The sequence below is a fragment of the Ruditapes philippinarum genome, unplaced genomic scaffold (genome assembly GCF_026571515.1).
Source record: "Ruditapes philippinarum isolate M1 unplaced genomic scaffold, ASM2657151v2 ctg875_1_1_1_1, whole genome shotgun sequence".
NCBI classification, from domain to species: domain Eukaryota; kingdom Metazoa; phylum Mollusca; class Bivalvia; order Venerida; family Veneridae; genus Ruditapes; species Ruditapes philippinarum.
Window position 1 is genome coordinate 54,614 of NW_026861939.1, and position 24,612 is coordinate 79,225.

The 24,612-nt window shown below is 33.0% G+C and overlaps 1 protein-coding gene across 1 annotated transcript; it reads left to right on the forward strand.

The window, feature by feature from the left end:
• Window position 1: 1 nt before the first annotated feature.
• On the forward strand, window positions 2-19,431 carry LOC132717421 (centrosomal protein of 70 kDa-like). The gene is made up of 18 exons (XM_060700886.1): window positions 2-275; window positions 1,514-1,597; window positions 3,990-4,092; window positions 6,053-6,179; window positions 6,741-6,837; window positions 7,164-7,343; window positions 7,895-8,049; window positions 8,312-8,420; window positions 9,013-9,101; window positions 9,648-9,725; window positions 10,214-10,325; window positions 10,792-10,890; window positions 14,224-14,379; window positions 15,193-15,330; window positions 16,311-16,482; window positions 16,879-16,993; window positions 17,541-17,620; window positions 18,056-19,431. Exons 1-18 carry the CDS (start codon window positions 234-236, stop codon window positions 18,115-18,117), a joined length of 1,998 nt encoding a protein of 665 aa, XP_060556869.1. The 5' UTR covers window positions 2-233; the 3' UTR covers window positions 18,118-19,431.
• Window positions 19,432-24,612: the final 5,181 nt, after the last annotated feature.

The window sequence follows — 24,612 nt, forward strand, 5'->3', positions numbered from 1 at the left end:
CTAACTTGTGTCTACGTATCAATTTCATTTATGAATTTAATATTTTCTGTCTATTGTACTTTAGTTTTTTTTAAGCATACGATCATAATTTTACTTCGATGGATTAGAACTAATATACAAAGGTTGTTATTTTGTTGAATTCTATCTGTTTGATGCCTCCATCCATATTGAAGTGTGATGACAGCGATAAATAAACTAAACAGTGGTAAATAGATTATACGGACCAAACAAATATGGCGGAGAAGAGAGGCAGTTCGAAATCGAGGAATTATTTTGTATGAAAATTTCCCCTATGCATGCACTTACAGGATTATCTTCTTGTTTTATATAATCAGTAGTAAATTCATAGCATTTCTGTTAATTATACCATTCTTGTTCGTTTTGTCAAATGCTTGTTTTCTTCTCTTAAACGTCAAAACGAGTCCAGTTTAGACATGTCAACAAAGATGGTTATCACTGGCCGGGTAGCATGCATTAGATTAAAATCGTTAATGATTTGTGGTTCAGGTTTTAATGATGTTTAAGGTCAGTGTCAGATAATTTCAGTTCAAAAATGATTGCAAGTCATAAACATGTGACATTATATTGCGATTAATAAGATTAATAAGAACTTTAAAAATCAGCAAATAACCATTATTTTATAATTAAGAAGATAAAAATATATGCAGGTAAAATCACAAGTTAACTATAGCAGTAACGGTCTTTCGGTATTTTAATGTTTTAGTCTCTAGACTTTTACATAGCAGTAAAATATTTTCATATTGAATATATTACAAAATATTGAATCTAGTTAAGCAGACCCCCATACTATGGAAGTTGGAACATTTTTTTCCCAGAATTCCCTTTTTGTCATAAAACCAGGAATTTTAATTCCCTTGATTTAAAATGATTTCACAGTAATTCATGATTTAACTTAAATCTACCACTAATTTTTGATTTATGTGTCCCACTAATATTTGCTGCTAGCATAATTACCGGTATAATCAAAAGCTAAAGCAAATGATATTTAGAAATTAGATAGTTAAGCCTGTTATGTATACACTTTAACGCATATAGTGTAGCTGTGTAATAAAGACTGCAATGATTCTGCATTTTGGAGTTAGAATTTTGATTATTGGTTTGCTATGCAATTGATTTGAATTTGATTATTCAGGCTGAAAATACATTATTTTTCTCATAGAAAAACGTTTCCATACAATGAAAATTACTTTTAAAAATTTAATGTCAAATACAGACTATATAATACAGGCCAATATTTTGGGTAATTCACAGTCCTCCATGTCTAACAACAATCAACAGTGCTATAGACTGACATTACAAACATTTTGACTGGAGAACTGAGAACATATATCCAATAAAAGTAATGCTTGGTTATTAATTATAAAAAAAACAAACAAATTTATAAATTGCAGTTCGGCATGATTGGGAATAGGAATAAGTGTTCCACTCCTTAAGAGGAAACAAACTAGTTGTTTTTGTTTTACTTCATTACTTTCAATGTTTAATTCTGTAGCCCACAGATGACATAGACAGTATGGATGCAAATGCTGACTCTGTCTCCGACAATGAAGAATATACCAGTGTGCGATCAAGCAAGGTAACAAGAATGACATAATAAATTTCAAGATTAAGGTGGAGGTGTTTTGTTTATTGAATACTGACAGATGCTAGGGGCGTCCGTGGCCGAGTGGTTAAGGTCGTTGACTTCAAATCACTTGGTGGATGTGGGTTTGAATCCCTACAGGGACTTTGGATTCTTTTATGTGAGGAAGCTATCCAACTAGCTTACAGAACATTGGTGGTTCTACTAAGGTGCCCGTTTGTGCCTGAAATAATGCACAGAAGGGCACCTTAGGTCTTCCTCTACAGGCATTAAAGCTGGAACATTGCCACATGACCTAAATTGTGTTGGTGTGACGTAAAACCCAATCAAACAAACAAACTGACAGATCCTAACTGGTTACCATTGTAACTTAACTATGAGACATTTTTTCCCAATTCATAATCATTGTCTTATAAGCCAATCAAGAAAATCCAAGGAAAAATAACATAAGGGGTTATGTTAAATCAAGATAAAAAGATTATGCAATGTATAAACTTTATAAAGCTGTATTTGCCAGAATCTCTTAGGGTAATTAAGGGAACTCCACTGAGGTAAAAAACCTAAATACATAAATTTCTTACAAAATATGAACATATTATTATGCCGTTATTGAAAGAAGGTTTCTAACTGTTTAGCAATGATTTTTTGCATTTGCCATTGGTTTCTTCATGAAAATCCAACATTCTTTCAATGAGATAGTTTGGAATTATTTTCCGTCAAAAATAAAACAACAAAAATGTGGATATAAAGCTTTATACACTTTAACTTTTAGTAGGTGTAGCAATGTGTAATCTGTCTTAGAATTTTATGTACAGGTATATTATCATTCTTTCACTTTTTATTACCTTACTCTGTTATAAGTAATAGAAAGAGCACCGAAACACAAGGTTATCTGATTTGTATGAGGGGGCGTAGCCCCCGAGTATTAATCAGATTACCAAGTGTTTTGGTGTTCTTTCTCTTTTGTATCATAGTCAAACATAAAAACACATTCCCTGTTGTCACAATATGAAACCCCGGCAAAAATGAACCAATGAACGAACATCTGAATATGATATTTCTGTTGCTTTCCCTTTCTCTGCCGTCACAATATGTAAACCCCAGCAAAAATGAGCCAATCAATGGGCATGCTCTGGAGTGCGGGTAACTAATACCCGCACTCCAGTTAACGCACTGTGCATGTATATGTATACGATTTAACCCTGGCACATTTTCAACAGAAAGGTCTCCAAACTATGATACAACTATTTTTGTCAAGGTACAAATAAATATTCCACCTGACCAAAAACAAACAGTATGGTTTTATACTTTTAAAATAATAGATATAAGATTTATCAGTATTTCAAAACATTTTATTTGCAGACAGGTTATTAGATTTATTTAGATATTTAAAGTTACTTTGGTATTGCGCTGCTTTCATAGTATCCATCATGCATTACAAAATTTCGTTAGCCATAGATTGCTTTTAATAGTTTATTAGAAAAATTTAATACTTTGCTTTATACTGTTGTTAAGTAGTCTCAGTCTTATAGGTAAACTTCTTAAATTGTGCATGACTTATTTTTGTGTATACATTATATTTTGTTATATTTTACTTTACAAAAAGTGAGGTAGTGGAGGCAATACACTGTACAGTCAAATTTGATTAAAGCTGCACGCCTCCAGATGAGCCAAAATATTTCAATAAATTCAAACCTGAAAAAAATGTACTAAAATTTTAGGAAAAGTAAAAAGATTGAAAACTGTAGTAATAATTTACATGTTATATGCGATTAGTGACCGATTTTTCAGTATTTATAACTATATTTCTACTGTGTTACTAATGCAGTTAGGGCTTTTTTTTGCATATATTTTGATCTCTTTTTTGGTAACTTACATGGGTTGTAAGTGCCATTGATAATGTGTTAATTGCATTCTTTTGGTAACTTAAGAATATTATACTGTTAAAAAACATTTTCAAATTTTCATGAAAATTAGCATGAATCTGGAGGCATGCTGCTTTAAGGGTTCACACCTGAATAGCAGCCTATCTGTCCAAGTCCGCCATCTTTACAGAGTTCTTAATGTGTTTCTGTTTTTGCCATTTTGGGAATGGGCTAGGGTTAATTTTATTTGAGATTTTTGAGTCAGTAAATAAGATAAACTGAGAAAATAACTAACAAACAAGCAAGATTTCCGTATATAATGTAAACAATTTAGTTTTTATATTGTGAATAAAGGGTCTTTCCAGCTCTATATGTACCTACAACACTGGAAAACAGCATACAACGTCAGCAAGCTTGTAAAAAGCTGTGACTTTCTGAACTCTTGTTTCCTAGGTTTTTTTCTTCATATAATGCAATTCAAGTTACCTTGAAATTCAGTTGTCATCATGTTTATTTTCTAGGACAAGAAATCTGATGATTGGTCAACTGTAAATAAGAAGCTGAGAGAGCATGGACTACAGCCACTCAAGTTTCAACACCCAGCTGATATTCATCATACCTCAGGTAACCTCAGTGCTGTCAGATTAGGCCTGGACACTTTTTATAATACCATGAAAAAAAACAGTGAATTTATCCCATACCCTGCTACATATTTAGGTAGACTATTTCAAGCATATGGAGAGCTGTTTTACTCTACATTTTTGCATGCTAGTTGGTATTTCCACAACTACTGAAGGAAATGGGTTGAAACTTCATACAATAATTGTCAATTATTTGAGAGCATAATAGCAGGTCACTGTCTATAGCCTATTACTGTAACATGGATTTTGACACGACTATGGCCATATAAGCTTAAAAAAATTCTACATTATCCAGGCTCATGTGCAGCCACTGTGAATAGTCAAGCACACTGCCTTGCCTACAGCTGTTGTTATAATGGGCTATCTCTATTTTTGTTAAACCTTTATACTGCTTGTTGGCAATAGGTTCTGTTTATGTGACCAGTGCATACTAAGAACAGCTAGCACAACTGTTCTGTCTGATCATGGTCCAAACTGTTGGCTATTCAGTCTGTACGTATTTTGCCTAAATTTTCCCTAATAACAAGGAATGGTTTTGTCCAAAGCCTATAAATTTAACAAGGAGTTGACAGAATTTTTAATTTTTTTTATACCCCGCCGAAAATTTTCGGCGGAGGATATAGAAATAGTCTCCGTCCGTCCGACCTTCCGTCCGTCCATCCGTCCGTCCTTCCGTCCGACATTTTTGTCCGCAGCATATCTCTAAAAGTATTTGAGTTATCAAATTGAAACTTCATAGGTTGATAGACCTCATTGAGGAGGAGTGCAGTGCACAAGAATGATAACTCTACCTTGCATGATTTTTGAGTTATTGCCCTTTGTTATTTTTCAAAATTGATTTTTGTCCAGAGCATAACTCCAAAAGCCTATGAGATATTAACATGAAACTTCATAGATGCATAGATCTCACTCAGGAGGTGTGCAGTGCACAAGAATGATAACTCTACCTTTCATAATTTTTGAGTTATTGCCCTTTGTTATTTTTCATACCTAATTTTTCACCTGAGTGGAGCATAACTTAAAAAGTGTTTGAGATATCAATATGAAATGTCATAGGTGGATAGATCTTATTGAGGAGGAATGTTGTGTGCAAGAATGATAACTCTTCCCTTTACAATTTTTGAGTTATTGCCCTTTGTTTTTTTTCATGCTATTTTGTCCAGAGCTTATCTCAAAAAGTATTTAAGGTATCAACTTGAAACTTCAAAGGTGGATGGATCTCATTGAGGAGGAGTGCAGTGCTTAAGAATGATAACTCTACTCTGCATTATTTTGAGTTATTGCCCTTTGTTATTTTTCAAAATTAATTTTTGTCCAGAGCATAACTCAAAAAGCCTTTGAGATATAAAAATGAAACTTCATAGGTGCATAGATCTCACTCAGGAGGTGTGCACTGCACAAGAATGATAACTCTACCTTTTATAATTTTTGAGTTATTGCCCTTTGTTCTTTTTCATACTTAATTTTTCAATTCAATTTTTTTCTCAAAAAGTATTTGAAGGTATCAACTTGAAACTTCATAGGTGGATAGATTTTACTGAGGAGGGATGCAGCACACAAGAATGATAACCTACCCTGCATTATTTTTCAGTAATTGCCCTTTGTTATTTTCAGCCATCAGTATTCATATAGGTTTCAAATCTGTAATCACTATAGCCATCAGTTTTCATTACCAAAAGACCTCTTAAAATGGAATTATTCCGCTCTACTACATATACATTCTTCCAATGAGCAAACACATTCGGCGGGGGATGGCCATGTTGACATGGCTCTTGTTAACTTAGCAAATTCTGCATTATCCAGGATCTTGTTATACTTTTAAGCACTAAGAATAGTCAAGACGGCTGTGCTTCTGACAGCTCTTGTTTGAAACTTAACAACTTCTAAAAGGTTACTATAATTTTATCTCAATGAATGGCTTAACATGACACCTTTCTTTTTAGGTTCAATGACATGCCTGGATAGCAATAATAACAAGATGGCGAGAGAGAACTTCTTGTCACTGATGTCAGACTGTGATCACAGACAAACACTTGTACAGGACCTCATTACTAAAAATAACCAGCTTAAGTAAGTTGAATAGAAATCATTTTGCATGTATCTTTTTGGTTTCTCTAACTTATCGATAAAAAGTTCAGCATATAAATATCTAGCAAGGACTCTTTTTTTGTTGAAACATGATTTTTTTTTTTAAACTGAAATGTACTACCTCATCTTAAAGTGACATTATGCTCTCATTTTTTCACTGTCAACCTTAGATAAATTAGTTGTATATTTCAAAAGATTGACTATTTTAATTTATTTAAAGATGATTGAACACTGATTGATTATCACAAATGTTAAGAGTAAAATATGAAATCTGACTGATATATAAAAGACGGTCCTGCTTTTTTTTTTATAAATCGAACAATACCAGTAATTTTCAAAGGATATTCCTTTATTTAAATGTGAGGGTGAGGTTTATTATAAAATTGAAAACAAATATGACAAAATGTCAATTTTTTTTTAACTTTACCTGAACACTCATCATTTACTGTGGGACAGAAATAATGTCACTTTAAATAGATAAATTAAATATTCGGTTATGTCTACAGTCAAATGAATTGTGCACTATTACTTTTATCATTGCAGAGAAGATTTGGACAGGCAAACAGAACTCACAGAAAAATACTTCAGTAAAATGAAGGATCTGAAAATCATGCTGGAAAGTTCAAGAGCAAGGGTCAAGGTCAGTGTCATTGTAATTTCATGACCTTTTGTAAAATGGAGTCCAGGACACAATTAGATTTTTTTGCTATATTCACACAAGTAAATGATTTATTCTTCTGTATTTAGCATGGATCAGTCCAGATTCATGCAGATTACATGAAAATTACGTAAACTTTTCTACATAGCCATAACTAATGTTTACAGTTTAGAAAAACAAAGTGAGTGTTTTAAGCTAGCCTTGTGACTCTAAAAAAGTCTTTTCATTTAGTATTGACTTCCATTGTGAATTTGCTTGACATTCTTATTGTCTTGTACATTTAATGGTTTACAATTAAATATTTGCAGGAATTAGAGTCTGACGAACCTGGAAGGTCACAGACAGATGATATCTGGGACAGTACCGAGCGTGTAAAGAACACAAGGTCAGCTGTCGTGGCCAAGAATAAGGATCTGGAATATAAATGCAAACAACAAGAGAGAGAACTGGAAAGATTAAAAGAAAAACTGCATAACATGTCTCAACAGGTAATATATGTAGTACCGTATTTGTATGAAAATCATGAAAAAGATACTTGGTGATATTTTCTAAAGTGTAATGTTTATAATACATGTATGTCTACCGTAAAGCTTGTGAAAAATGCGAAGCAGCATACACACTTAAATGAGTTTGGTTCTTCTTTCAATGGCTAGTGAATTAGACAGTTGTCTAGTGGTAGGCGGGGACATCTGTGGCGGAATGGTTAAGGGGGTACTTGAAGTCTTCCTCATCAATAATGCTGAAAAGTTGCCTGATGACCTTTTTTATGTCATTATATGGATGCGAAGTTAAACCAAACCGAACAAAAGAAAATGGATTTGACCTTTACTAGGGTTATGTCCACACTTTTTAATAAAACTTTGGTAAAACTTAGTCCTGCAAGGGAGTAAAAACTATTTGCATTACAACCAAACATTGATTAATATGTTTAATCATTGTATGAGGAGACTTTACTCTAAAATTAATTTTGTATAGAATTAAATGTTGAAATATTTTACATTAAAAAGATTAATGGAATCTATGTTTTTTTCCTATGTAGGATGAAAGACGCAATAAGAGAGTAGCAGAAGTATTTCAGGAATTTCGACGTAGAACGGCTCGCGCTCATCATACTATGGATGACAAACTTTTGGATGTGATTGATACATATGAGCGACAGTTACAAAATTTGCAGAGAGATTTAGAAATGTACAGGTACTCCTTTTACATGGTGCTTTTTAATAGGCAATACATGCCTTGAACTTGATGAATTACCATAACTTTTATTAAACGAATCTACATCTACATCAGTTTAAATCTTTCAATCACTAGGTAACTAATGTATATACATTTAGGACAAATTAAAATATCATGGTTTGGAGTGGCTTTACTGAGATTAGCGTTATAACGGAGAGCGATATATCGAGGCTACAGTTTATGTGAAAAGTATCGATTATAATATATTACTATATTACAGATCTGGTGGAGATATGGAAAGATCTGAAGGTTCTGGAGATGAGGGTTCATCATTCTATTCTGTATCCAAGGAACAAGACACCACTGGCAACTTTAAAAAACTAGTCAGGGTAAGCTGGCTGATTCATGATGATAAAATTTGGTCAACTTATTACCACTATATCTACAATATCTACCACTGTTAATTCTTCATTGACTGATAATTTATTAAAGGAAATGCTTTAAATCGTTTAAAATTGATTGTTTTCAAAAATCTTTACTGCTCAACCCACACCCCAGTTGAATCCTGCCAGACTTAGGATTCTTTAGGATTCTTTCATGTGATTCTTTCATATCCAGCTAGCTGAAGGAATTTTGGTGGTTCTATTCAGGTGTCTGCTCATGCCTAAAATTATGCACAGAGGAACACCTAAGGTCTTCCTCCTCCAGTAAAGCTAGAAAGTCACCATATGATTAGTTACAATAAACCCAACTTAAACAATAAAAAAATCTTTGAATGTAATGCTGTCTATTGTAAGAGGAATTGATATATGAATTTATTAATTAAGAAGCTCTCAGACTTATTAAATCCCTTGGTCTGCAGGCTCAAACTTTAATTTGTCTTTATGTTTCAGCAGATATTAAAGCACAATAATGAAAGTCACATTTATCCTTTGTTTTCAACTACCAAGTGTCGTGTTTCATGTTATGATATGTTTACAGGCCTATGAGAAGCAAATAAAGGAATTGAATAAACAAGTGAAAAAACTGGAAGAGGAGAAAGAGCTCATTAAACTTGATGTTGGTGCTAGGTAATTTTGTCTTCTTTATTCTAAGATAGAAAGTACACTTTTATGGGGGGAAAGATGAAGAAAGTTGAGATTAAAAATGCCGTAATCAATAATCTGATATCATATCTCAAAGGTGGCTTGCAGGCAGATACTTTGTACTTTGAGTAGGTGGAGTGTACCTGTCTTGAATGCAGCAAATGGGTTAAGGAAAACAAATTGGCTTGAAAACAGTAGATATATAAAGCTCAAAAATACAAAATAAACACAAATTTTAATCAAGCACTGTATAAACATGTGGATAAAATAGGTATTAATTCTTCAGTATTGAGAACTATATTGTACACCTCGTCTTATAAGATCACAAAAGTTAGAAAAAATTCAAATCTTTTCTGAGAGAGTCAAAGTTAAATACAGATGGTTTGAATGTAAATTGAAACCTAGACCTATAGGCAATCTGTCATATAAGAAAGTAGATACAGTATAAACATGTTTATAATTACAAACAGTTCAGAGAATGTTATTTAAAAAAAGAACATCTTTGAATATATGACTTTATTGTATTTTCAGACCTGAGGTAAAAGATTACAGAGTTGCACAGTTACGAATGAAGAAGTTAGAGAAATTACTTGCATTACACAACATCAGGTAATTCAACACAGCACGTTTTCTAATTTCTTTGTAGAAAAGAGGCCTGACAGGGGTGACAAAGTCAATTATTTTCTGTATTGCCCAGGTTGTCCCACAGACTGAAATAGATTTATAAAGTTTTCTCAAATTTATTTTATAAATATCATATAGACAAGTAAAGAATTGATTTCAAGTCAAAATCAGATCTTACCCATGTCATGAAGTGAAATCTTCAACATTGAGGTTGGGCGGGTTTATGAAATGACTTTCATTTACTCGAAAAAGATTATTCTTCAAATGCTATAAATCTTTTGACTCATATGGCTAGAACTTTTGGATAGCAATACGGGCCTTCATGGCTGACCACTGTCTATATATTTGGAATCACCCTCAAAATGGCAGCCAGGTGAGGTGAAAATTGTTATGTGAAACGCATCTATTAAAATGTATCTCCAAAACTACATGTGTATATGATAAAAGATTTAATACTTTTCTGCTTTGTATAGCATACCTGGTGAGAAGTTAAAAACAGACCCCTACAGATTGAAAAGGAAGTTCAGCACCAGACTAGAAGATCTTGATTACATCCCTTTAGATCTATGTCATCAATATCTCAAGGTATAGTTGTCTCCCTTAAAATACAAATAACTTCAATCATTAAATACTTATGAGAACATATAAAACTTATCCTTTTATCTGAAGTGAGGATTTAAACAAATATAGAAATGTTAGATATTACAGATTACTTTGATTTCATGAATGTTCGATCGGAAACAAGTGATTGATGGTGAACATGAGAAATTTACCCTATTAACTGATAAATGTCTGTGAGGTGAACTCTGAAATACGCCCATACTTGAATACATAGAAGGGGCACCTTAGTTGACCATGACTCGTAAAAAAATTTAAGTTTAAAGTGTATCCTCCTGAAAGATATCCTTTCACAAGTCCACTCATAACATTACCTATTAAAACTATGTACTAAAAATGTGCTGTGTAACAATATTAATTAAAATAGTAGAGTTACAGATTTGAAATAATTATTGGTTTATATTATGTATAATAATTTCTTTTGTTTTGGCAGGACATTGGTACTGAGTTAAAGGTGAAAGATTTAGAGACAGTTATCCCTAGAATACAAAGGGTAACAAAAGAATTGGAAGAAGTTCATAAATATGAACAGGTGAGCAAAATTTATATAGGCTATTTTTATGCCCCCGGGCATATAGTAATTGAAGGGCATATAGTAATTGAACCGTCCGTCCATCCGTCTGTCTGTCTGTACATACGAGGTTAACCTAGAACAGCAAGTTCTACCTGTACCAATGGCTTCTAAGTTTACACACTTACTAATTAGTACAAAGTACATGATCTGGGCAAGTTACATAACTCTGGCTTTCATATTTACCAAGTTATTGCCCTTTTCAGCACTTAGAAAATGAATAATGGTTAACCTAAAACGGCAAGTTGGAAATATCTTAAGTTCTATCTATACTAATGGCTTTATAATTTCCACACTTACTTATCAATACAAAGTACATGATATTGCCAAGTTATATAACTGTGTCATCCATATTTCTCAATTATTTCCCTTTTTTCACCTTGAAAAATTTTAATAGGGCCTTGTCTGGTTAACCTATTTCGGCAAGTTGGATTTATCTTAAATTTCTCCTACTTGCTTTATTTCTTTAATGATATCTTTCATATTTAGTAGGTGGATAACTTTGATGGTCCTCTAATTTTTTGTGGAGTAAGCGGTCTCTAGGGTCAAGGTCAAGGTCACTGGTTTAAAAAATAAATATAAACATTTTTGCTCATACAGCCTTTATTTTTTAGTTGATGTCTTAGTTAAATACAAACATGCCAAGGGAAGTCCTCCTTCTTTGGGTGTAGTAAGGGGCCATTTGGGTCAAGGTTAAAGTTACCAATGTCAAAGTCACCAATGTTAAAAATAGATTTTTATGCCCCCACAATGTGGGAGCATATAGCGTTGCACTTGTCCGTCTGTCAGTCCGTCCGTACGTCCAGAAATCTTGTGAACGCAACTCCTCTTAAACCGGATGGCAGATTTTGCTTAAACTTACAGGGATGAACAACCTTAATGTGTAGATGGTAGTAAAGGAAGGAATTTTCGCTGCGACCAAATTTAACAGAATTATGGCCCTTTGTTGATTTTTTTCACTATATACTATGTAGAAATTTTGTGAACGCAACTCCTCTTAAACCGCATGGCAGATTTTGCTTAAACTTACAGGGATGAACAACCTTAATGTGTAGATGGTAGTAAAGGAAGGAATTTTTGCTGCGACCAAATTTAACAGAATTATGGCCCTTTGTTGATTTTTTCACTATATATTATGTAGAAATTTTGTGAACGCAACTCCTCTTAAACCGCATGGCAGATTTTGCTTAAACTTACAGGGATGAACAACCTTAAGGTGAAGATGGTAGTAAAGGAAGGAATTTTCGCTGCGACCAAATTTTACAGAATTATGGCCCTTTGTTGATTTTTTCACTATATACTATGTAGAAATTTTGTGAATGCAACTCCTCTTAAACCGGATGGCAGATTTTGCTTAAACTTCCAAGGATGAACAACCTTTATGTGTAGATGGCAGTAAAGGAAGGAATTTTTGCTGCAACCAAATTTAACAGAATTATGGCCCTTTGTTGTTTTTTTCATTATATACTATGTAGAAATTTTGTGAATGCAACTCCTGTTAAACCGGATGGCAGATTTTGCTTAAACTTTCAGGGATTAACAACCTTAATTTGTAGATGGTAGTAAAGGTAGGAATTTTTGCTGCGACCAAATTTAACAGAATTATGGCCCTTTGTTGATTTTTAGTTTTCAACTTGTGGCACATGTAGTCCAAAAAATATTTGACCTAGAGTCATAAGATTGACAGAACAGTGGCGTGTGGGGGCATCCGTGTCCTATGGACACATTTCTAGTTACAGGTGTATTGACCTTATTCTATAGACAGATGTTAATTATAATTGATAGAAACATAAACTTTGATGGAGTTAGTGGTCAGTTGGGTCAAGGTCACCAGTGCTAAAAATAGATTTTTATACATTTGCTCATACAGCCTTTATTAAGTGACAGATATATTTTATATTTGGTAGGAAGATAACTTGCATAGTATTCATCCTTTTGATTGGGGTAGGGATCAGTGGGTCAAGGTCACTTGTGCTATAAATAGATTTTTACACTTTTGCCCATACAGCTTTTATTTATTGACAGATGTATTTCATATTTGGTAGGAAGATAACTTGCATGGTATTCTTCCTTTGGATGGAGTAAGGGGTCAATTGGGTCAAGGTCACTAGTGCTAAAAATAGATTTTTACACTTTTGCCCATACAGCCTTTATTTATTGACAGATGTATTTCATATTTGGTAGGAAGATAACTTACATGGTATTCTTCTTTTGGATAGAGTTAGGGGTCAGTTTGGGCAAGGTCACCAGTGCTCAAAATAGATTTTTACACTTTTGCCCATACAGCCTTTATTTGATGACAGATGTATTTCATATTTGGTACTAGGAAGATAACTTGCATGAAATGAATATTTTTCAACTTTCAAGTCAGAGCAATGACTTGGCAACTTATATTTTTCACAATTACAAAATGCCATGACTTTGTCAAGCTATATAACTTGTGTTTACAATTTTTTGGCAATTTTTCTGTCCATAACTGAGTGAATGGGTAAACATTTTTTGAAATATTGCTACTGACAAGAATCTGAGCCGGGGGCATTTGTGTTTAACAAACACGTTCTTGTTTCTTTTGTACTTGCTATGCTATGCATTGATGTAAAATTAATTATCAAAGTAAGCATTAAAAGTAATTAATGAAAATAGCTTAAAAATTGTTCTTCAAAACCTTTTTCTAGCTCACCTATTCAAAGAATAGGGAAAGTTCTTGTATTCCTCTAGGCATTGGCGTTTGCGTCACACTTTGGTAAAGTTTTTACATGCAGGTTGGTATCTTCAAAACTAAGGAAAGAATGTGTTGAAACTTTACACACTTATTTGAGAGCATAATAAGAGGTCTCTATCCAAGGCCCTTAACTCTAACGTTGATTTTGAAAGAATTATGGCCCTTTTAGAACTTAGGAAATTCTACATTAATTGCTCTTGTTTTAGTATCGAGCACTTGTGTCCTTTTGACAGCTCTTTTTATGAATGAAAAATAAAGTGGTAGCATCAGTTGTTTAGTCACATAATACTTCTAGTAATATACTGTTACTAGAAAAAACCCAATCATTTCTATATTTAAACATGATCGCCTTTGTTATCTTTTACCAGGAATGCTTGAATATTTTTTCCTCACTAACCAGATAGAAAAATCCATAAATGTTACTAAAAATAGCAGTGTTCTCAATGGAATTAATCACCATCAGGTTGGATTTTCCTATCCTCTAACTCAATGATAGATTCTATTATTCACATATTTGAACTTGTAAATAAAACGTATTTGAAACAGAAGTATGTTAACATGGTATATTTCAGTTCTGTCGTACAGTACAGGAGGTTGTGAATAGCTTAGCAGATAACAAGCGTAAGGAGAAACTAGGTGGCACTAAACGCAGTCACCTGTCCTCGGATACCCTCAACCATCTTGTTACTGTCATAGAAAACTGGAAAGAAGATGAAGAAGGCCTGCAGGCAAGTAAATGATACAGCATTTTAGTGACAAATTTTCAATACTATCGTAGAAAAAAAGTGGAGCAATTTCCATGACCCTCTTACCAGCTTCGGTGTTACCCTATTTGTTAAGGTCCTTTTTCTCAGAAACTAAAAAAGCTGTGACTTCAAACTTGGTATACATTTCAATTGTCATAAAAGGATGCCATTTTAAAAGGTAGTTAATTCAAAAATTATTTTTGGCAAAGTAATGCCCTATTTTGATTTCACTTAACTATCCAGCACTGTGAAAAGTGGAGCATGCTGTCTGCAGACTGGTTTTGTTTTTTTATGTCTATTGAGATGTCATTCTGCAAAAAGAATCATAGGATTTCATTTCTTTTCGATAACATAGTATATTTTGTGTACTGGCAAATTTCCATTAACATAGTGGAGAAACAAATTTCATAGAGGAGAAACAGGTAGAAATAGAGTGTAAACAATTTGAAATTAAATAATTGCATAGGGTGTTGGGGCATCTCCACCTGTTAAGCACATATGACCGCTTTAATGTCTCAGTGTGAATTAAAACCTAAACCAAAAAAAAAGAAGAAATTAAAAAGGTAAATATAAAAAAAGGATTATTATTATTTAACACAGAGGTTATACCAGTCAAAAATGTTTACAACAAATTTATAAAACTGTAAAAAAATCTTGACTTATATAAAAATGACTTCAAAAATATCCACCAGTCTTGTACGCTGTCTGACTGCTTTTTTTTTTAAACAATTGAATTTAATTAGAAAAATCTGATGAGAAATTTGAGTATGTTATTATATCAATTTTTGCATACAGGAGCTACAGATGTCTATAAACAGGCTAGGAGATAGATGCGCCCCCTGGTTGAAGATACGTCTAGTAGGGGAGCCAACTATGTCACAGATTACCTCAGCAGTTGATAAAATTGTATATGATGATGGTGTAGAGGAACAGGTTTGTATTTTTTTTTCACTGTATAGTCAAACCTGTGTAAAAGACCACCTCTGAATAAAGACCACCTTGTAAATAAAGACCAATCTTTAACAAAACTTTATTCATAAAAGTACAACAGAGTAAACTCTGAATAAAATTCTTTGGGCTGTGAAGGTCATTTCTGGTCTCTCATTTGGTTGGCTTTTATTCACAGGAGTTGACTGTATCATATCCACTTTATAGCCATAATATTGATAAGTTTAGCTGGTAACCTGCAAGGATCAACTGATTCCACTCATGCAGCCAGTGCAGACCAATATCAGGGTGCACATCTGTGACTTCCAGTTATAGTCTGAAGTCGTGCTTAGTCTGTATATATTTTGATTTTTTTTTTTAAACTGTTGAATGTTTTTGTCTAGACTGAAAAATGGACAAGTCTATTTAAGATATTTAACTAGGTATGGTTAAATTGTTATATTTAAATTTGTTTTTACAGGATGATCTCTATTAAATATTCTTTTCAGTTTGCCTCATTGTCGTGTTTAAGGGAAACTGTGATTAAATGGATACCTTAAGTGTTTATTCACCCTGATTTTATGCCATCACTTAGGGGTGGGGGCATAAAGATTTGCACTTGTCTGACTGTCGCGCTTTTTGTTCATTGACTGACAAACAATTGGAATGTGGCAGTATCCGTGCTATGTGGACACATTTCGACTTTCTACGTAGATTCTATATGCAATGATAATATCGATAAATAATTTAAAGAAAACATATTGTTTGTCTAACTTCAGTTTTTTTCCAGCCTTGCAAAGACTTCAACATGCATTTCTTGTGCTTACAATGTAGATCTTAATATCATTATTTCATGGAAGTTGGCACTACCAAATAGGTTAGAATTTTTAAAAAATCATTAGCTATTTTGTGTTGAAAAAAAAATTAATAGAACTTTTGTTCTCTTTGCCACTAATCATCTAAATCATATACATTCATTTTTCCAGGCTGGTCAGGAGCACCCCAATAGGTCAGTGTTAGAGAACATTGTCTCGCATTTCCAGACGTTATTTGATGTACCTAACATCTCTGGAGTGTTCCCTAGAATGAACCAGATCTTTACAAAGCTAGGAGAGGTGCATAATGTCCTCAATACACTCAAAAATCTTCTTGGACTAGGTAAACGATTTTTCTATGCTAGCACTTTCTACTAGAAAACTTATGTTTTAATTTTTAAGTCTTCCCACTCTATCAATATGATTGCTTTTGGTCTGTCTGTCTGTCTGTCTGTCTGTTTGTTTGTCAGTGCTCACAGTTTGTCACAAAACTTTTTTGTTCTTGGCCATGACATGAAAGTCCTTCACCTTACTTCCTCCAATGTTTACTCAGTGACCAGGGATCTATGCATAATTTATCCTCTTTAGTTGATTGTGGAACAAAACACAGTGGTGTCTTTAAGAATCAATACAGTACAAACTTTAATGAAACATGAGCCTGACCTCTTTTGCAATTGTGCAACTAAAGCTTTCAGTTAGAATAAATATGACACAATATTATTTATTTGATCACTTCTAGGTAAAGATGTGAAGTCCTCGGCTATTGTAGACAGTGTTGGACGTCTGGTCCAGCAACACAACACAACTACCGTACAACATCTAAAAAACCTACTCCAAACTGAAGACCTTGATGGGTAAGTTGATTCTTAAATTGTTCTGCAATAAAAAGAAGATACTGTTTTCTTACTACAGTAGGGGGTCAATTCTTTGGGATGAGAGGCCCTCACATTTACCACCAGGTCACCTCTCACATTAAATTCTTGAAGTCAATTATGATGTCAATTACCTAATCTACTGAATTTTGTTCAGCACATTTTGGTTATCAGTTTTTAGAATGAATTTACATATATATGAAAATTATGATCGATTCTGTCTCAAGTATTGTAGAATATATCAATTGATGGACATATATGAGCCACGTCATGACAAAACCAACATAATGGGTTTGCGACCAGCATGGATCCAGACCAGCCTGCGCATGCGCGCAGTCTGATCAGGATCCATGCTGTTCGCTATCAGTTTCTCTACTTGTAATAGGGTTTGTAAGCGAACAGCATGGATCCTGATCAGACTGCGCGGTGGGCACAGGCTGGTCTGGATCCATGCTGGTCGCAAACCCATTATGTTGGTTTTGTCATGACGCGTCTCATATTATTATTTATGTATTCTATCTGTTTACAGTGTAATTAGAAGGTTACAGGAGCATCAAGAATTTTTCCCAGCCTTCTATGAAATTATGAATAAATTGATAGAAATTTTAGGTATGTTTCCTTGTATCTTTAAATTGTCTTTATAACTATTCTGTATATATTTGTGTCTGAGAATTTTCACTTAACTTTTATATATTTGATATACAAAAAAATAAGAATAATAGATATTGGTTAGTGATAACTTGATAATCTATTAACAGAAAAATGCTCTTGGTTTAAACATAGTGAAAAAATCCACAATAATTATGACATTATGTTTTTTCTGAATGTCGTTTGTATTAATTTGATAAATAATTTTACAAAAATGATCTGCCAGTTACTTAAATCTAGTAGCTATGTTTGAATTTTTGAATTACTAAAAACACCTCAAAAGCAGGGCCAATATTTTGTTATCAGTAGTCAATTAGTTTGAAGAAATTGACATACAATATTGTCTTAGCTTATTAACTTATTAATGTTTGATGATTGTTGTCACTTATTTTCCAGATGTAAGAAGAATGGACCAAGTTATCCCAGCAGTAAGAGCGCTCAAACTCCTTGCCAATTAAGGACAGTAACTCAGGACATCAGACTTATTATCTCCCTTTAGCTATTATATACAATTTTATCAAAGGGGAGTAACTTTGGATTTTACTATTTATAACCCCTAAGAGAGTTGTCTCCCACACACTGCAGCAACTAAAGGCATTTATATTGTGAAGAGAACATTTTTTTTCATTTTTAAACATTAAAAGTGTTCCTTGTCAGTGATATTTTATATATCCCAGGCCTTATTCTTTACTCTTCCACGCCTAAAATGTAGGCCAGAAAAATTCTATGTTAATGAAATCAATTCTTCATGAATATTAGTTTTGTACTATGACTATTGTATACAAAAAGATCTGAGTATTCTTTTGGCATTTTGGCATAGTTTTATAGTTGTAAAAAGGTTTAAAGTGACATTATGCCCATTCAAGCGAAAATGGTGGGTGAAGGTCAAAGTGAAAATAACTTTTGATTTTAACATAATTATCTTAAATTTTTAAGTCTAGGTCATATGTGTGTAAGAAAGAATCTACATGACTCGCAGAAATTTTTAAAAATATCCCTCGAAATAATTATATCTGTAATTTTCAATTGATAACAAGAGTGGGGAAGACTTTTTACATTTAATGCAGTTGTTAAATTTTATCCTAAACATTTTTCATTAGCAATTATTTGCCAATGACTGTTATAATAGTCAATTCTTTTTAATATATAGCCAACTCAGCTCAACTCTACAACAGAAAAATGTGCATAATGTCACTTAAAGATTACAAAAAATGAGCATAATGTCACTTTAATAATACCATGTCACTTTAAGATTATGAGTCTTAACAAAATATCAAATGTGCTGTGGAAACTTGTCTTTTTTGACATATTTTCTGTGATATTTTTAATGGCAGCAAGTCATTCATTTATGTATGTATATTTATTGTTTTTTCTTCATGTTATATGTATGCTTTTAATTAATAAGTTTTGAATATTTTTTCTTGTTTTAACAGATAAGTTTGTTTTTAGATTACTCTGTGTTAGTAGTAAGATATCTGTATTGTTTTGCAGAGGTGTTTGTGAACATAATTTGATGTAAATGTTTTCATAGATTGATTGTCAAATACAAAGAAATAGTTTAATTTCAACAAAAATACCGCAATAAAAAGGAATAGTTTTAATTCAACAAAAATATTGTTAAAAAAAGAAAGAAATAGTTTTAATTGAACAAAAATACAGTTAACAACAAACAAATATTTTAGTTCAACAAAAAGTACTGTAAAATACAAAGAACTGCTTTGAATACAACAAAAATACTGTAAAATACAAAGAAATAGTTTTTATTCAACAAATATAGTGTAAAATACAAAGAAATAGTTTTTATTCAACAAATATAGTGTAAAATACAAAGAAATAGTTTTAATTAAACAAAAAAAATTGTAAGATGGACTATAGTATTTCTTCTTTTAAATCAAGATATATGGTTCAAATATTATTATCATAAGCTGCCCAAATTTATCAAGAGCCATGCCTCTTAGTGTGCCTCAATTTAATTACAACTGTGGAACCTGGAAATTCTACTAATGTGCTTATTTAATAGATAGAATATAATTATAGAGATGCTAGACAAACATTACTGCCTTATTTATTTTGTAAATAAAAAAAACTCATTATTATTAAAACGATATTTTGCAATAATTTACTTAAAACTGAACAGCTAGATTATTTTGAAAATAGTAGAGTATTTTACAAGAAGATTAATTTTTGTGAATTATTTCTTCCTTTTTATTAAGCAATTTTGCTTAGAATTTTGATATTCGTCCAGTAGGGACAACCTTTATTTGCAATTTGAACAGAGATTTCTTTTTTCTTCTTTTTTTTTTTTTTTGAAGCTTAACCCTTAACCTGCGGGAACCAAAAGTGGTTAGCCTTACCCATTAGTACACAGCCAGGTCATTGTCGAATACCCATGGTTGATTAACATATAATATATAATATAAGTAATGTACATAAATATGTTAATTGATAAATGTTAATGATTCGGTCTTGGTCATCCGACGATGACAAGCCAGGTAAGCTTGCACAACTGTGCAGTCTGGCTGGGCTCTATACTGTGTTGTTAGGTCAATTTTTCTATTTTGATATTGAAACCCCTTATACTGAACTGTTCCAAATTCAAAGCTGGATAAGTCTATTATACAATTTCCGTGGGTTTAGGATTAACTTTTGCAATTATTGTTTTGATCTCCTTGTATTTCTATAGTTTGTTTTGACTTCTTTATAAATTGAGCCGCGTCACGACAAAACCAACATAGTGCCTTTGCGACCAGCATGGATCCAGACCAGCCTGCACCTCCGCACAGTCTGATCAGGATCCATGCTGTTCGCTTACAAACCCTATAACAAGTAGTGAAACTGATAGCGAACAGCATGGATCCTGATCAGACTGCGCGGATGCGCAGGCTGGTCTAGATCCGTGCTGGTCACAAACGCACTATGTTTGTTTTGACTTCTTTATAAATTTTTCTCCTGTTATAAGCCCATAAAGAATGAAGTTTGTATAACTTCAGCAATTTGTAATGCAAAATTAGTTTAAACTATTACAGTTTATGTATGTAAAGTTGATATTATTTTAGTATGTCAGTAAAAAAGTCAAAGGTCATTTCTATTAATAGGTTGATGTAAATTTAAGTCAAGGCATTTTGTATAGAAACAGGTCTTGGACAGTAGTTTAAGACCATAATAAATGTAACTACACTGACAAGCAAAAAAAAGTATGCACAATCAAATTGAAATATATTCTGCATTAACTAGTTGTACAGAAAAAAAATATGATCCCTTTTTTGAGTGCATGCTTTCTTTTACATGTAAATGCAACATATGCAATTTAATTCTAACTAATCACTAAATCATCCAGCCTTGAAATTAGCAGCATTTTTGTATGTTTTTATGATAATAATAAAGATATAAAAAAACTAGTTTGTTTGTTTTAAAACCATAAGCAAATGAGTCGCAGAACTGGCAAAGATTAATATTTCCTGATTAAACTTTTCAGTTACAATTTGATTATATGTGAACCCTAAGTATGCTTCATATCTTAAATGGACTTGTCTGTATTTCAATCTGGACAAAACCATGAATCATATTAAGGGAGAATTTCAAATTAGTAATCACTTCATAATAGGAGTACAGACCTTATTCAGACCGCACTGATGTGCTGGCAGATCTTAGTTTGCATGCACTGGTCACATGTGTAGATTCAGTCATCTCCAGTATATGTTAAAATTGCTTACAATCAAAGTTTAATCTAGGACACGGGTGCCCCCCACTCCACCGATTTGTCAATCTTATGTCTCTAGGTCAAATTTTTTTTTTTGGCTACATGTGCCCAAGTTGAAAACTAAAATCTTTTATTAAGTAAAGGGCAAATACTGAATAAATCCACAAGAAAACCCCAAGGTGCATAAGTACACATGCTGACCAACATTCCTGTAAGGTTTCATGACTATAGGTCAAATACTTTTTTAATGTCTTGCGACACAAGTTGAAAATTGGAAATTTTTATTAATTCAAGGGCAATAACTCTAAAAATACTAAATATATCCACACAAAAATACCCATGTGCACAACTACACATGTTGATCAACATTCCTGTAAGGTTTCATGACTAGGTCAAATATTTTTTGAGTTACATGCGACACAAGATGAAAATTGTAAACTTTTACTAAGTTAAGGCCAATAACTCTAAAAATACTGTCCACAATAAAATACCAAGGTGCACAACTACACATGCTGAGCAACATTCTTGTAAGGTTTCATGACTCTATGTCAAATACATTTTTAGTTATGTGCGACACAAGTTGAAAATTGGAAATTTTTACTAAGTCAAGCACAATAAGTCTAAAAATACTAAAAATATCCACATGAAAACCCAAGTGCACAACTACACATGCTGAGCAACATTCTTGTAAGGTTTCATGACTCTAGGTCAAATACTTTTTCAGTTATGTGCGACACTAGTTGAAAATTGGAATTTTTACAGAGTCAAGGGCAATAACTCTAAAAATACTAAAAATATCCACACAAAATTACCAAGGTGCACAAATACACATGCTGAGCAACATTCTTGTAAGGTTTCAAGACTCTAGGTCAAATACTTTTTAGTTACATGCGATACAAGTTGAAAATTGCAATTTTTTACTAAGTCAAGGGCAATAACTCTAAAAATACTTAATATATCCACATGAAAATACCCAGGTGCACAACTTCACATGCTGATCAACATTCCTGTAAGGTTTCATGACTAGGTAAAATATTTTTTGAGTTACATGTGACACAAGTTGAAAATTGCAAATTTTTACTTATTCAAGGGCAATAACTCTAAAAAAACTACATATATCCACATTAAAATACCAAGGTGTACAACTTCACAGGCTGGTCAACATTCCTGTAAGGTTTCATGACTAGGTCAATCACTTTTTGAGCTACGTGTGACACAAAAAGGAACGGATGGCTGGAAGGACGGACGGACATACTCACAAAATGGTACTTATAAATGCCCCCTATAGTGGAGGCACATAAAGAAAAATCTAGAAAAACACAGTTGAAAATATTTGACACATTTTAAGGTTGTTAATTTAGATCACATGTTCCCCTATGTATTGTTTCATGTTCAAGGCAGGGCACATGTAACATGAACACTGCAGGTTATGGGTTAATGCCAGTGGTTCTATCCAAATTTTTGTTGTTGTTTTTTTCTCTTTCTTTTTTTTTTCTCCACATGTGAAGTATTAGAGTAGCAATATTATCACATCGCTTTAGATTGACGTAAATACCAAATTGGAAAATAGTAATGACAAAGCCATCTTAGCTTCCAAGAACTTTAATAAACACCATTATCAGTTTTAAGGAATAATAGGGGGTAATATGTTTTAAAAAGGATGTATCTAAATTCTGGAACTATATTTTTCAAAATTTTATTCTGATTAATAAACTAACTAATGAGACATTGAACATAACAGAGGTACATTCTGTTAAATGCAAACATTAGATATACAACCTTATGTCTAACAATACAAATAGGAATCTTATTCCGAGACTTTAGATTTGGCACAAAAATAGGTATGTTATTTTATACAACAAAATGTAAACCGATGATAAAACAATGAAATGGTGATAAACAATGTAAATTTTAAAAATTATTCTTAAGCCTGTAAGCTTTCCTACATTTAAGCATTACATATTAGAATATATATTCTATTTATGCAAGAAAAAAAAACATGTCATGAAAAAATATTAGGTATGAAAACTGACAATCTGAACACAATACTGCAATACAGAAAAAATTCAAAATCGAAGATTATTTTCAGTAAAAAATATCACATGTGATAAGAGGTCATGTTTCCATAGAAACAAGGTCACTATATATAGAGGGAGAATAACATTTAAACAAGATATGTTTTTAAAACATGTATGCCCCCTATCGGCAGCCAATAAGTCATGTGACCAGGTTATTATGCATGACTAGTGAACAAAAAATTAATAAGGGTTATCTACTGGTAATGACTAGTCACAAGGTAATAATTATTGTGACTGCAGCAATTTAAGTAATTACAAATTTGTTTTTTTTTTGGTTTATGTCACATTGATACAGTATAGGTCATATAATGACATCAGCTTTACTGGTGGAGGAAGACCTCAGGTGCCCGTGCATTATTTCAGGCACAAACGGGCACCTGAGTAGAACCACGGACGTTCCGTAAGCTAGCTGGATAGCTTCCTCCCATGAAAGAAACCAAAGTCCCTGTCAGGATTCGAACCCACAGTGGTTGTTGAGTCAGTTGTTGAGTCAGAAACTGATTTAAGTACAAGGTCAATATGATACTGACCCCTTGACCCCAAAATCAATAGGGGTCATCTACTGGTCATGACCAATCATTATATAAAGTTTGAAGTTCCTAGTCCTAAGCGTTCTTAGTTATTGTGGGGAAACTGTTTTTACCAACAAGGTCAATGTGACCTTGACCTTTCACCCCTTGAACCCAAAATCAATAGGGGTCAGCTGCTGGTCATGACCAATCATCATACCAAGTTTGAAGTTCCTAGGGCTGAGCGTTCTTTAGTTATTGATCGGAAACCGTTTTTACTTACAAGGTCAATGTGACCTTGACCTTTGACCCCAAAATCAATAGGGGTCAGCTGCTGGTCATGACCAATCATCATACCAAGTTTGAAGTTCCTAGGCCTAAGCGTTCTTAGTTATAGAGCGGAAACCGTTTTTACTTACAAGGTCAATGTGACCTTGACCCCTTGACCCCATAATCAATAGGGATCAGCTGCTGGTCATGACCAATCACCATACCAAGTTATAAGTTCCTAGGCCTAACAGTTCTTAAGTTAGCACTCGGAAACCATTTGGTCTATGGACCGACAGACAGACAAATGCAAAGCAATAATTACCCCCTCTTCTTTGAAGTGGGGGTATAACAAACACAATTAGAATTCAAGACCATACATATGAACAGGTATTAAAA